Source organism: Salvia hispanica, chromosome 4 (assembly GCF_023119035.1).
Source record: "Salvia hispanica cultivar TCC Black 2014 chromosome 4, UniMelb_Shisp_WGS_1.0, whole genome shotgun sequence".
Lineage (NCBI taxonomy): Eukaryota > Viridiplantae > Streptophyta > Magnoliopsida > Lamiales > Lamiaceae > Salvia > Salvia hispanica.
In genome coordinates this window covers 55,647,758-55,662,678 of record NC_062968.1, presented here as the reverse complement: position 1 = coordinate 55,662,678, position 14,921 = coordinate 55,647,758, and the positions used below count along the sequence as shown (strand labels likewise).

Genomic DNA, 14,921 nt, shown 5'->3' with positions numbered 1-14,921 from the left:
GGCATGTCTAAGGATGATGTGAAGAAACGAGCCTTGGCCCAGTACCCCGACAAAGAATTGAAGTTCAAAGAGTTTGACCAATGGGAGGCCTTTCTCGTGGTTAGGAAATCGCAAAAGTTTGCTGTGGGGTGTCGATTCGGACTGGAAGCGAACGAAGATCAACTCTTCCGGTGAGTACAGCAGCAGTGCTGGTTCGCACGAGCTCCCCGAAGCCGAGGAAGTGGCCCCGCTACCACGATCAGACTCTCGCCGTCGTCGTCGCCCGATGGGGGCAAAAGGCTGCGCAACGGATGGTGAGGAGAAGCGGCAGCGGCAGCGGGTCCTACGAGGTCGAATCGGAGGCCCCAAAAGACCCAGGTAACGACCGTCTCGCCCGCGCGCAACTAACAAAGACCCTGATGCAGAGCACGAGTAAGTGGTTTAGCACGCACGATCCTGTGTACAAAAGGCTGTGCAAGGATGTGGTCAATGCATGTCGGCGCGATTTAGGAATGCCACCCATTGATGATTATGGCGACGGGGACGAGGACGGGGACGGGGACGGGGACGAGGAGGAGTGAGAGCCGATGGTATTATGTAATTTTATTTTTAAATTATGTAATTTTTTTAAAATATGTAATTTTTTTAAAATTATGTAATTTTTTTTAATTATGTAATTTTTTTTATGAAGTTTTTGAATTTTCCTGTATTCCGTGTTGACATTTTAATTCCGTAAATTTTAAGTCCGTAAATTGAATAATTATCCTTAGTGGGAAGTCCTAGTGCAGTGGGAAGTCCTAGTGATGTGGCAGTAGAATGGGAAGGGCTAGTGATGACGTGGCAGACAGTTTTTGTGGGAAGTCCGTGTGGAAGTCCTAGTGGGAGGGGCGCCACCGGAGATGCTCTTAGTAATGTGGAAAGTGAATAAAGTAAGAGGGTTAATAAAATGGAGAGAAATAAGAGAGTGAATACCAAAAATGGAAATGGCTCACTTATCTTGGGACGTCCCTAAAAGGAATGTGAGTCGCTTATCCTGGTACGGAGGGAGTAAAATTACTTTGAGTTTTATACTCTAAATTGATTTCTTATTTCTACCAGTTCAGTCATTCTCATACAGTCATACGTTTCTGCATCATTCAAATGATGCAGAAAAGTCAATGTAAAAATAATATTTAGAGTTTCTTTTAAGTTAAATGATGCAGAAACGAATGAGAATGCCTAAATTGGTAGAAAATATTGCGGGATTGACTTTTTTAATACTGCGGGATTGACTTTTTTTCACCCAATTTTTCCTTTTAAAAAATTGTTGTTTTCACTTTTTATTTTTCATCCTACTCCGTTTTGCCTTTCTATGAAGTAGAAGATGACAATGATTGAACATGGTTCGTAAGATCAATGGTATTGTAACACCTTTCCCTTTGTATGGATTAATTATGCTTGTAAATTGCATTAATCACTAATACAGTTGACTGTTTAGTACAAATCTATCCCACATCGGAAACCTGAGGAAAGTTGGAAGGTATATATAATCATGTCCAACCCCTAATCAGTTTGAGGTCTTTTAATAGTGACTCAAAAACAACTTCGTGCGGGCTTGATGCAAAGTGGTCAATATCAAACTAATACTACCGACGCCGACAATCCTAACAAGTGGTATCAAAGCCAGGTTGGCGCCACGTCTGGTCTAAGAGACCCATGTTCGAGTGGGGCCGACGATCCTGACAAGTCTGAGTCAGGCCCGTAATGTGTCTTGATGTGGTCTCGGTTTGAGGGGGAGGTTTGTCGAGTACAAACCTATCCCACATCGGAAATCTGAGGGAAGTTGGAAGGTGTATATAATCCTGTCCAATCCCTAATTAGTTTGAGGCCTTTTTGGGAGTGACCCAAAAACAAATCCGTGCGGGTTGATGCAAAGCAGAAAATATCAAACTAATACTGCGGACGTGTATATAATCCTGTCTAACCCCTAATTAGTTTGAGACAAATCCGTGCGGACTTGATGCAAAGCAGACAATATCAAATTAATACTGCCAACGCCAACAATCCTGACAAGTTATATACACCTTCCAACTTCCCCCACTCATCCGATGTGGGATGGGTTTGTAACCCAACAAACTTCCCCTCAAATCGAGACCACATCGGGAACGCAGTCGACACAAACATGGGTTGTTCCAGCCCTGGCCCCTAAGTCATCCAGGGCCCGACTTTAACCCAAGTCTTTCAAGGCCGACCCATAGCCACTTGGGCTCTGATACCACTTGTTACGACCGTCGACTGCACATTATTTTGATATTGTCCACTTTGGGTCAAGCCTGCACTGAGTTGTTTTTGGGTCTCTCTCAAAAGGCCTCTTGGTTCCTATTTACCCTCACTCACATGTTAATAAACAGTACTACCAAAAACTCTCAGCAACGAGTAATCTGCAGGTGTATCAGACTATACCTCATAAGGTGTCTTGTAGTCAATTCCATTGTGAGGTCCACAGTTGATCAAGTAATACGTCGTGTTTACTGCTTCTGCACAAAACTTGCTAGTCAACTCATCTTGGAAAAGAATACATCTCGTTCTTTCCACCAGTGTCTGATTCATCCGTTCTGCCGCACCATTCTGTTGTGGTGTATGTCTGATAGTATGGTAGCGAACAATCCCCTCGTTCTTCCAGAACTAATTAAACTCACATAAGGTGTCGTGTAGTCAATTCCATTGTGAGGTCCACAGTTGATCAAGTAATACGTCGTGTTTACTGCTTCTGCACAAAACTTGCTAGTCAACTCAGCTTGGAAAAGAATACATCTCGTTCTTTCCACCAGTGTCTGATTCATCCGTTCTGCCGCACCATTCTGTTGTGGTGTATGTCTGATAGTATGGTAGCGAACAATCCCCTCGTTCTTCCAGAACTAATTAAACTCAGACGAACAGAATTCCAAACCATTTTCAGTTCTCAGTCGCTTGATCTGCTGCCCTGTCTGATTTTCCACCAGTTTTCCACTGTTTAAACTTCTTGAAAGCGTCACCTTTATGCTTCATCATGAACACCCAAGTCATCTTCGAGTAGTTATCAATCATCGACACAAAATACTTAAGACCTCCAATAGATTCAGCATGTGATGGTCCCCAACAATCCATGTGAATGTAGTCGAGCATCCCCTTGGTCCTATGAACAACCTTCTTTGGGAATTTGTTGCGATGAAGCTTCCCAAAAACATAGTGTTCGCAGAAATCCAGATTCTTCACTTTATGCCCAGAGAGAAAATCACGCTTGGACAAAATTTGCATCCCTTGTTCCCCCCATGTGACCAAGCCTCATATGCCATAACTTTGTCATACTCTCAGCTGAAATCTCGGATGATGTAGTATTAGCAGAGCCTGTCACGATGGAACCTTTCAGAATATACAAGGTGCCCCGTTTCAAGGCTATAAGAACCACCTTCGAACCTTTCATAATATGCATTACTCCATCTTCACCTTTGAAGGTGAATCCCTTACTGTCAAAGGTACTCAGAGATATCAGATTTTTTGTCATCTGTGGAACATTTCTAACGTCGTTCAAGGTGCAGAACACCCCATCATGCGTCCTTATTCTGATAAAGCCAATGCTAACCACTTTGCAGACAACACTGTTGGCCATGGTAATATTGTCTCTATCTATCTGCTCGTAAGTGGTGAAATACTCCATGTGTGGACATAGATGGTACGATGCTCCTGAGTCAAAACTCCACACATCGTTGCTGTGTGGCTGGTAATCTGCGATTAGCTCCAGGCTTACTTCAGAATCTGAGTCATCAGCTTCTGCCACAGTTGCTGAACCATTGACATCCCCTTTCTTGCCCTCTTTATTTTTCTTCTTCGGACAATCATTCTTTCAGTGCACTGGTTCTTTATAATATCTGCAGATGTCGCCGGGTTGGAAACCTTTCGATCTCCCTTTTGATTTCGACTTCTTCTTTCCAGATTTCTTCTGACCCGTACCCGTAGAAGATAATCCCAAGATAATCCCGATGCTTGACTTTCTGTGGCCGAACTAGTTGCCTGTAGCCGATCTTCTCTGATGTGGAGAGCAGATCGAACATCTTCCAGAGACGCCCAGTCATAAAAATGACTCAACGAAATTCTCATACGACTCATGCAAAGAAACTAGCATAATTAAAGCAGCATCCTCATCTTCTACTTTAATTTCAACATTACGCAAATCCAACAAAATTTTGTTAAAATTTTCCAGATGATCCCGAAGGGGCGTACCTTCCTACATGCGTAATCGGAAACAGACGTTGATTCGGGAGCAACTTAGTGCTTAGAGATTTCATCATGTATAGACTCTCCAACTTCGTTTAGAGGGCAACCGCAGTTTCCTGATCAGCGACTTCGATGATAACATCGTCAGACAAGCACAACATGATTGTCGAGTGAGCCTTTTCATCTAGGGTTACCCACTCGTCATTTGTCTCGTCTGCCTTTTTCGCCTTTCTTTTTTTTAGTTAGAGACACCCACAATCTTTGCTACTTCAGCAAAGATCGCATCTTGATCTTCCATCGACGAAACTATTTTTCAAAGTGAATTTGTCGACCTTCACGTTCAGAGCAAACATCTTGATCAATTAACACAGAATCCCTAACAGATGCGGAATTCAGAAACCCTAGGTTTGGAAACCAGGCTCTAGGTGACTAGACATATATCTCAAAACATTGAATTTCACGTATCTCTCGGTTTAAATTATACTTCCTTCGACCATATCAAATGGATGTTATAGTTGTTAGTTCTCCTATTAGATTCATCAAAATCAGATAAAACAACTTGAAGGGGCTTATAACCAAGAGTTGAAGAGCCCTCATTCCAAGCTTGAAGCCTTTGTAATTTGTCACACAATAAATGCCCCCATCATAATTGTCGCTACCATTCTTGGCTTGAAATTTGTCACCCAATAAACCATTAAGTGGATTTTAGCAAGTTATCAAGCAATATTTCTCAAGTCTATCATCAAATAAAATACAATTAATATAATTAACAATCAACATATTTGCACTTTAATTAAGAAAACTCTTCACCATACCAACCCTTGCCTTAATTCCTTAGCATCTCCACTTGTGTATATTACTTTCTCAAATACCTTTTCCTTTGGAGAATAATATTTTATGGAAAAAAGTTAAATAAGGCAGTTATATGACCTTACGTGATGGAGAGGTGTAAAAATACCTTTTCGAAATTAAAACATATATATCACTTTCTCGAATACCTTTTCATTTGGAGAATAATATTACATGGAAAAAAGTAAATAAGGTAGTTATATGACGTTACCTCTCCATTTATTTCTTCCCTTGGTTATATTGTAATACGCTAAACACCGTTTGCATAACTGCAAGATAAACCCCCACTAGACCAATAACAAGAGTTAAAGTAGACAAAGGGCGGTTAAAATAGATACGTATGGAGTTAGCCATCCACATATTCGTGCGCTTTCCGCAATGCCTATGCACATCCTCAAACATCTTCGCATACACGAAGCTATTCCCCGGTTCAGCCACCGAATCACCCAGCTTGTTCACCATCTCCGCTACCTTATGTTCATCCCCTAACCAGTTGTGGATGATCCCTTTTCGAGACAGTATCTCCACATCCATGGAGGAATCAACGATGCAGGCAAGGAATTTGACGTAATCAGTCACGAAGTTGTTTTGATTATGCTCAAAATATTGCTCGTACGCAATGAGGTTCTGCAAGAACGACTCTGTCCTATCCTCAATGGTTAGTGGCGCCATTGTCATCACCCCCTTTTCGAATCTAACGTCGAACAATGTCTCTCCTCTTGATCGGTTCGTAAACATGACAAGAGCATCCTGAAGTCTCGTCGCGGTGCTGATGAACCGCAACCTCTTTCCTAGTGTTATTACCTGGTGACTGCTTCCTCCACCTGAGCACCGAGGAGGAGGAAGCCAGCTCTGATGGAGGAAGTCGAGCAAATGCTTCACCTGAAAGATATATGGACCACATTAGGTTATTCGACTTTAATTAATTAAGGTAGAGAAAAAATAGAAACATGTTAACCTAGAGTTAAATGTCCGTCATTAAATGTCTAATTTTTTTTTATTTTTAAGAACCACCAACATATATCTCATTTCATTATTACTCCTTCCGTTTCGCCATAGTTGAGGCGAAACTTTTCAGCACAGAGATTTAGAAATGAATATTGGGTGTGTTAAATAAATAGATAAAAAAGTAAGAGAAAGGTAAAGGTAGAGAGGATAAAGTATAAAGTGAATAAAGTAGAGAGAATAAAGTAAGTGAGAGTAAAACAAGAAAGAGAAAAAAGTTACCATATAAGGAAATGACTCAACTATGAAGAAACTTTCTGAAATAGTAAAATGACTCAACTATTGTGAAATGGAGGGAGTACTATTTTTATAAAATCAATATTTATATAAAATAGAGAAATTTTTTCTAACATAACCTGGCGAGGATCTACAATCGGCATTGGCTTGCTGCCCCGTCCAGGATAGAGACTGATGAAGAATTTGAAGAGAAGGCACCAAAACCTAGAATGCTGGTTAGGTGCCGCGATGAGGTCGTAGAGCTCGCACAAGATGAAGAACGGTAATTGATTCTCGAAGAGCATGAGATCACGCTGCAGGCTGTTGATCATCCAGTTCATTTGGAAGATGGGATCATTCTCCTCCCTCAAGATCACTGTTTCAAACTTGCGAACTAGCTGGACGATGAAGCAACCATCTAGAACAAGCATCTGTACGAACTCGGCCGGGGTCAGGGTTTCAGGCAGATCTGCGTAGCATCTTCTTGCTTCTGCTTCCACTCTGCTTACAGCCGCTACATACCTTCCAACATCATCGGGTGGATCGTTTGTGACAAGGAGCTGCTTCAGGTAACGCAGCTTGTGGCGTTCCATCCTCTTTAGATGCTCACTATTATTATGATAAGGGCCGATGGCGATCACCTCAGGCTCGTAGGCCTTTGGGTTCAGGTCGCGTAAGTGTCTGTGAACTCTGTAGATTGTGCATTCCGGCTGTGCCCCGGAGACTTCTTTCAGTTTTTCATTTATCCCATCTGAGGCTTGAGTTATGCTATCAGGATCCATGTAAAGCTGAAATGTGAGAAGTTTCTATGACTATAAGTCTATAAAATGATTAACTTAGTAAGAGGAGTGTATGTTTTTAAAGAAGTAACAAGTCTCTAAAATTAGTTTATACTAACCGTAGATCACCGACAGAATTTAGGCTTTTTTCATCTTTACATGCTGCAAAATTATCAAGAAATGAATGCTGCAAAATTTAGGCTTTCTTCTTCTTTAAAACGAGATGAATGATGGGGATGATCCCCTGCAGTGTAGGGAAAACACAGCATGGTGCTGTGCCTAAGAAACGACACCGTTTCATGTTTATTTGCCTTTAAATAGTTGTAAGAGTTAAATGATAGTGGTACTCTGTAGTAAATTGGCGATTCTTTTAAATTACTAATTAATTGGGATCATGTTTCTTTTCTTCTTTATTAACGTTCAGTTTTTTTATAATTTAATTTTTAATTAGATATTTTACTACGTTTTTATTCCACCGAAACAAAAGATAATTTAATAATGTTTGCAAAATGTTTTTAAAATATACCAGAAAACTAAACTATACAAAACTTAATTTATGATTAAAGAAATTATGGAATTAGGATTGATATTTGTGTGTCAGAAGTCCATATGTTAGAATAGTGGAATTTCAAAAAACTACTCTTCGTAATAGATAGTCATATTTTATTTTCCAATTTGTCCGGCAAAAAATATGAGTATATTTTATCATAGAAAAAAGTTTTCTGTTTCATTAAAAAAAATACTCCTATTTTCTCCGTAACATACAAAGCAACATCTCATAAAATCTCGTATTATTTTCCAAATGTGTCATCTGTTATGGGACGGAGGGAGTACTATTTTGAAGACTTGCATTTCTAAAAAAAGGAAGAATATAAATAATATTTTATCTGTCCCATAAAAATATGTGTACTTTCCATTTTCGTCCGCCTTAAAAAATATGGACATTTCTATTTATGGAAACTTGTCCTCAACTCATTACTATGGAATATATCCATTTATTTATAACTTAATTATACTACTATGGTCTATCATTACAACCCATTAAACACAAATAACAATATTGATTTGACTCTCCAAATGCACATATTTTATTGGGACTAAGATAGTATCAAAGGAAGAAAGAATCCAAGTAAATATAAAAAGCGGCAAGTAAATAAAATCATGAGATAATTAAATTTATAAGAGAATCCAATGTGAGTCTGACCCACCTTAGATTGCAAAAATTAGTGGGATTATTATACTTAATCTGGATTGTGGAATATAATTAGAGAATCCAATGTGAGTCTGACCCATCTTAGATTGCAAAAATTAGTGGGATTATTATACTTAATCTGGATTGTGGAATATAATTAGAGAATCCAATGTGAGTCTGACCCATCTTAGATTGCAAAAATTAGTGGGATTATTATACTTAATCTGGATTGTGGAATATAATAAGAGAATCCAATGTGAGTCTGACCCACCGTAGATATATATAGGCCGTATTTATTTATATGCGTATCTGATATTGTGTTGGTGTTGATTTTCGTTGTTTGCAAATTTATAGTATGACAAAGAAGAATAAAATATGGAAAATTTTTACGTTTTAGCAGTTCCCGTATCATATTCGACCGTATGTTTTACTAGAATGAAAATATTGTAGGTTGTGCTGGACGTGCGGTAAAATGAATAATTGATGCCTGGACCAAAGGTTATGGATTTGAGCAGTGGCGGACTAAGGATTTCGGCTCTTGGTGGTCCAACTGAATATTAACAATTGTAGAGTAATTTTTTATATTTATCTTCATTGCAAATAGTTGTATACGGGTGGTAAAAGGTTACGAAATATATAGATAAATAATGAATGACGAGTAATAAAAGTGTGGTGACAATAACTCCCTTTGTCCCACTAAATGTAAATCATTTGTTTTTTTGACTAAATTTTATGTAGTGTTATTTTAAAAATTATGAATCTTCACTATGAAATGAAGAGTCTCATTTTATAGGGGTGCGTTAGGCTCCTTTGCACCCTGAGTGTCCTATTTCATTCTTAATCTCAGTCCTTGGATCCTTGAATTGGATGGTTGTGATCAATGCATTATTAGTCTATAATGTTGTATTATTAGCCGTTGTGCATTATTAGAATGAAAATGTGCATTATTAGTCTATAATGTTGCATTATTAGCCGCTGTGCATTATTAGAGTGAAAATGTGCATTATTAAATGACACGTGACATTAATCTAACCGTCAGATGACAAAATCGTGGGGCTAAGATTAAGAAGGAAAAATGACAAAAGATATGAAAAGGATTTGAATACATCCCTTTTATATATATATATATATAGGGTCATGATAATCTACAAACCCTGTATAATACAAACTATAATCCTACCCCCTCTATACAAATGAATCTACAGTTAATATATGACATTTTATTAATGTCAACATTTCCTAAAAAATTATCAACAAAGGTTAATTTAGAGAATGAAATAATCAACCCAAATCATTAATCACGTAGAGATTCTCCATATCCCGATAATTGCGTCGTTTCATCGCTCCCTCCACTATTCACGTTTCATCTCTCTTCTTTCCCCCCATTCCAAATTCTCGCCTTCCCAATTTCTCTCTCATTAGTCGAATCCTCGCCTTCTTATCTCTCCTTCTCGGCTGCAGAGGAGTAATCAAATCCTCGTCGGTGTTGAAGTGATTCATCTGCGGCGGCCTCATGAGTTATGTCCGACAACGAAGGCAAGCTTCGGCGGAGTCGTCTGAAGGTGAGATTTCGGGCCAAAAACTCTAGTTTTCGAACGTATTGACATTTGTAGTGGCCGTGCCTACGAACAAGCCTATTAATCGGTATGGAAATGGTTGGATGTATTGACACTATACTATGTGGTAGTGACATGTTGGGCTCTATGTTGACATTTTATTACAGTTTTCTGCTGACATGTTGAAACTTGGATACGTTAGTTGATTTTATGATACAATAGTGTTGATATATGTTGGCTTATATGTTGACATTTTATGTGAGCTTTTGAAGGGAAACTGTTGTTGACATTGACTTCCAGATTGTGGTTTAGTTTTATCATTGACATTTTACAATTGTTGAGAACAAACAATTTTGTGATCATTCCCTTTGAAATTATGTTTACATTACCCCTGAACTTTCTTGCAAAGGGATTTTCTCGGTTTTTATCTCAACTCAAAGGGACTCCACAACCTGGTTGAAGTAATAATCAAGGACATGCTCATTGCTCTTGATGAGACTTCCAAATCACCTTCCCCAGCAATGTAAGGCTGCACCAGATGAAAAAGGAAGCCTCGAAACATCAGCTCCCACAAGGGCAAATATCTCCAATCAAAATTTGGTCGAATTATTTAGTTTAAGGGATACAATTTCTAAACTGAGCTGAACCAAAATGTTTCAAGTATTCATGTTCTAGTCAGGAGAGAAATGCTCATGAGCTTTGTTGGATAGTTGGCACTAGAATTTCTCTTTGTTTTTGATTGAGATAATGGTTGTATAGTCTCTGTTTTAGGAGCTGATAAGCTTAAGATAGTTTCACCATTTTTTATGAAATCACAACATTGGCGAAGAATATTTTCAGAAAAATCAAGCGCGACGACTCTTGAATAAGCCCCTGATTTCGCAAATTTTCTGGAAAACAAACCACTGCCACAACTCACATCTACCAGCACTCCACCTTCAGCTGGTTTAAAGTACTCCTGAGCCATAGTGAACTGTACGTAATTTTCAAAAGACATAGCAGCAAAAATCAGCTAGATTTGTATTGAAACTGCATCAATTCAGCTGGTTTAAAGTGATCCTGAGCCAGAGTGAAACTGCATCAATTGTTGACATTCGTTTTTCAGATAAAAATTTGAAACATATGAAGTGGACAGAAACAATCGATAGACGTGTTTGTATGATGTCCATATCAGTGAAAAATTGTAATGTTGTTGTAGACGTGTTGACATGGTGTTGACATCAACGACTGTCCGGCCTATTGACTCTACATCAGTCACGACAGCATCTATTCTATCTTCTCCAGTCTCTGGTATAAAAATTTCATCGGAGAAGATTTAGGAGATCAATTTCAACTGGAGAAGATTTATTGAAGAACTACGTCTCCGAAGATATTTGATATTTCATGAATGAATGATTAATACAATTTTTTTTGGCTGAATGTAATCTCTTTCCTAGTGTTGATAATTGCGCCTGCTCCTAAAGGAAGAAATTATTAATGTTTTACGCTAATCTGTTTCCAAAAATGATAATAATGGTAATTCAGGAGGTTGGAGATAAATTAGGGACGCATAATTGACTTGTTTAGGTGTTAAACTGTTACATTCGATTCTTGTTAATAATATGGCAGATTGGCATGAAATTAAGGAGTGATGTAACAAATTCCATATACACCCTTCGTCGACAGATTTGTAGGAAATGTTGACATTTGAAATGTCTCATATATTAACCGTAGATTAATTTATATAGAATGGGTAGGATTAAGTTTGTACAGTTTATATTATAGAGGGTTTGTATTTGATCATATATGGGCCACTAATCCACAAGATTAATAAAATGTCAACAAATACCACATTATGTCAACAAGGGGGTATAATTGTCTTTTCATTAAATTGTGTTTGAAATCATTTTCTAAAATCTTCTCTAAAAATCTAGCTTTAACATTCAAATCTTCAAATATTCAACATTCAAATATTCAAATCTTCAAATCTTCAAATCTTCGACATTCAAATGTTCAAATCTTCGAATCTTCAAATCTCTTCAATATTCAAATCTTCAAATCTTCAAATCTTGAACATTAAAATCTTCAAATCTTCAACCTTCAAATCTTCAAATCTTCAAATCTTCAACATTCAAATCTTCAAATCTTCAAATCGTCAACATTCATATCTTCAAATCTTCAACATTCAAATGTTCAAATCTTCGAATCTTCAAATCTCTTCAACATTCAAATCTTCAAATCTTCAAATCTTGAACATTAAAATCTTCAAATCTTCAACCTTCAGATCTTCAAATCTTCAACATTCAAACCTTCGAATCTTCAACATTCAAATCTTCAAATATTCGAATCTTCAACATTCATATCTTCAACATTCAATAAAATAACGCTTATAATTCACATATCAATACCGAGAATATCGAATGTCAACAACTCGTATTAAAATGTCAACAACTAACAAATAACACTTACTATTCACATATCAATACCGAGAATATCGAATGTCAACAACTCGTATTAAAATGTCAACAACTAAAAAATAACACTTACAATTCACACATCAATATCGAGAATATCGAATGTCAACAACGTGTATTAAAATGTCAACAACTAACAAATAACACTTACAATTCACATATCAATACCGAGAATATCGAATGTCAACAACTCGTATTAAAATGTCAACAACTAACAAATAACACTTACTATTCACATATCAATACCAAGAATATCGAATGTCAACAACTCGTATTAAAATGTCAACAACTAACAAATAACACTTACTATTCACATATCAATAACGAGAATATCGAATGTCAACAACTCGTATTAAAATGTCAACAACTAAAAAATAACACTTACAATTCACACATCAATACCGAGAATATCGAATGTCAACAACGTGTATTAAAATGTCAACAACTAACAAATAACACTTACAACTCACATATCAATACCGAGAATATCGAATGTCAACAACTCGTATTAAAATGTCAACAACTAACAAATAACACTTACTATTCACATATCAATACCGAGAATATCGAATGTCAACAACTCGTATTAAAATGTCAACAACTAACAAATAACACATACTATTCACATATCAATACCAAGAATATCGAATGTCAACAACTGATATTAAAATGTCAACAACTCGCGCAATGTCAACTACGGAGACATTATGTCAACTACGATGTCAACAACAAACGTTATTTATGTCAACTACGATGTCAACAACAAACGTTATTTATGCCAACTACGATGTCAACAATAAACTTTATTTATGTCAACTATTATGTCAACAACAACATTTTACAAATAATCAATGTCAACAACAAATATTTTCATATCAACGACATATTATTTGTGTCAACAACAACGATTTACATATAATTTATGTCAACAACAAACGTTATTATGTCAACGAACTATATAATTCATGTCAATGACCTATATAATTAATGTCAACGAACTTGTGAAAATTGGAATTTTCCCCAATTTTCTCTCTCCCTCTCTCTCTCTTTCTCTAGACAACCTAACCATGGTTGTTTAATAAAGACAGAGATTGATGAAAATTGAAAATATATATCCAAAAATTGCAAAACCAAATTCAGCTCAAAGAATCAAAAGAAGCTCAACTCATGTTGCAGATTAAGAATTGCAGCTCTAAGTATTAGTGATTCAACTAAATTTGGGGATGTCTCAAATAGATGAATTCGGATTAAAACATGGTACAACCACAACAAAAATGCTTGCTTCAAATAAATAGAAATGGAAAAGAGAACAAGGAATTTCACCTAAACCTGATCTACTTTCCCCAAATTGATCAGATAAACCAGTAGTGCAGTGGAAAACACCACTAAATCCAACATCTTCCCCAAATACATATGCACTGAGCACAAACATCACACACAAAAAAATAACTAGCAAAGTCGTGCGAAAAGGTAATCCAACTAAAATCATCAGCTAAATTGATCAAGGAAATAGAGTTCCCATTGACACTGAAATTCAAGACCACAAGCCCTTGAGGCTTCAGGTAATTAATCATCTAACAATTTTCATTTCACCTCCAAAAATTTTCTACACCAAAAAACCAATAACTCAATTAGAAACCAACCACCAAAAATCTATATGTACAACAATTCGATGAATCAATCAAACACCATTATCAATAAATAAACCACATGAATCACAAGTTCAATACCATCAAAAACCTTCCAGATTTATACGCATTCGCATAGCAGCATAAATAATTGACAAAATAAGCAGGCTCATTCATAAAACATACTGTATCAATTTCAAACTACAATTAAACAAAAAAAAAAACACGCACAGTGAGCTGGAAAAGCTCGTGCGGGCAAAGGCCGGCAAGGAAGATGCGGCAGACGTCGCGATCGTAGTACTTGCGCGTGACCTCCTGCGCGTCGCCATTGCGGTTGGCTCCCATCAGCACATCGAGCTGTTTCCTTAGCGCATCCATGGCTCCTCCGGATACTCAGCCGGAGCAGAAATTCTCCCTCTCGCAATAATCCCCCTGACTCCTCAAGCTGTAGATCGCTCCTCGAATTGCTCGATTCCTCCAACAAGGAGCGGAATTCCTCCTCTAGAAACACCATCGCGCGCTGCAGTGCCGCGCTCATCTGATTCATCGACGGATTCACGCTCGAATCCGGCGGAAACTTGCTCAACGCGTTCGTCAATTTTGAGATCCGCCTAACCGAATGGATGAACACCATATCATCCTCGGCCATTTTGCTGAATCTGGCTCCTGCACGGCCGGAATTGTACTTCTTCACTCTCGATATCCCCCGCCGAGAGCGTCATCACGGTCGCCGCCGCCGTCTCGTCGCAGTAGAACAGCACCAGGGCGGAGATCTCCCCGATCAACCCCCCCTCCTCGTCCACCACCGCCACTGACGTCTGCTCCACTAATAACCGCGAAATCGCTCCGATTGCGGAGGCGGCGTCGTGATTGTACTCGACGGAGAGGAAATTGGGGGTGATGCCTACGGTTTCGATTGGGAGCGGCGCCATGGGGGAGAAGAGGCCGATTAAGATCAGGAGACACATTACCATATTGCCCTTTTATAATTAATTAATCTTAAAAATATTTTTGATGTGGCAAATTCTGGA

General features: G+C 38.0%; 1 protein-coding gene and 1 long non-coding RNA gene across 2 annotated transcripts; one reads left to right on the top strand and one right to left on the bottom strand.

Annotated features, from left to right (window-relative positions):
- Window positions 1-5,177: 5,177 nt before the first annotated feature.
- On the bottom strand, window positions 5,178-7,314 carry LOC125224412 (UPF0481 protein At3g47200-like). The gene is made up of 3 exons (XM_048127810.1): window positions 7,181-7,314; window positions 6,423-7,070; window positions 5,178-5,943 (listed from the first exon to the last, which is right to left on the bottom strand). Exons 2-3 carry the CDS (start codon window positions 7,062-7,064, stop codon window positions 5,281-5,283), a joined length of 1,305 nt encoding a protein of 434 aa, XP_047983767.1. The 5' UTR covers window positions 7,065-7,070; window positions 7,181-7,314; the 3' UTR covers window positions 5,178-5,280.
- Window positions 7,315-9,493: 2,179 nt separating this feature from the next.
- On the top strand, window positions 9,494-10,609 carry LOC125185290. The gene is made up of 2 exons (XR_007170096.1): window positions 9,494-9,815; window positions 10,219-10,609. It is a non-coding gene; the product is annotated as an uncharacterized LOC125185290 (long non-coding RNA).
- The last annotated feature ends 4,312 nt before the right edge of the window (window positions 10,610-14,921 follow it).

Excerpts from the sequence above, each read along its gene's own strand:
- LOC125224412 (XM_048127810.1), bottom strand. The coding sequence starts at position 7,064 with ATGGATCCTGATAGCATAACTCAAGCCTCAGATGGGATAAATGAAAAA. Across the intron at positions 5,944-6,422 it reads CGATTGTAGATCCTCGCCAG|GTGAAGCATTTGCTCGACTT; the intron begins GTTATGTTAGAA and ends TATATCTTTCAG.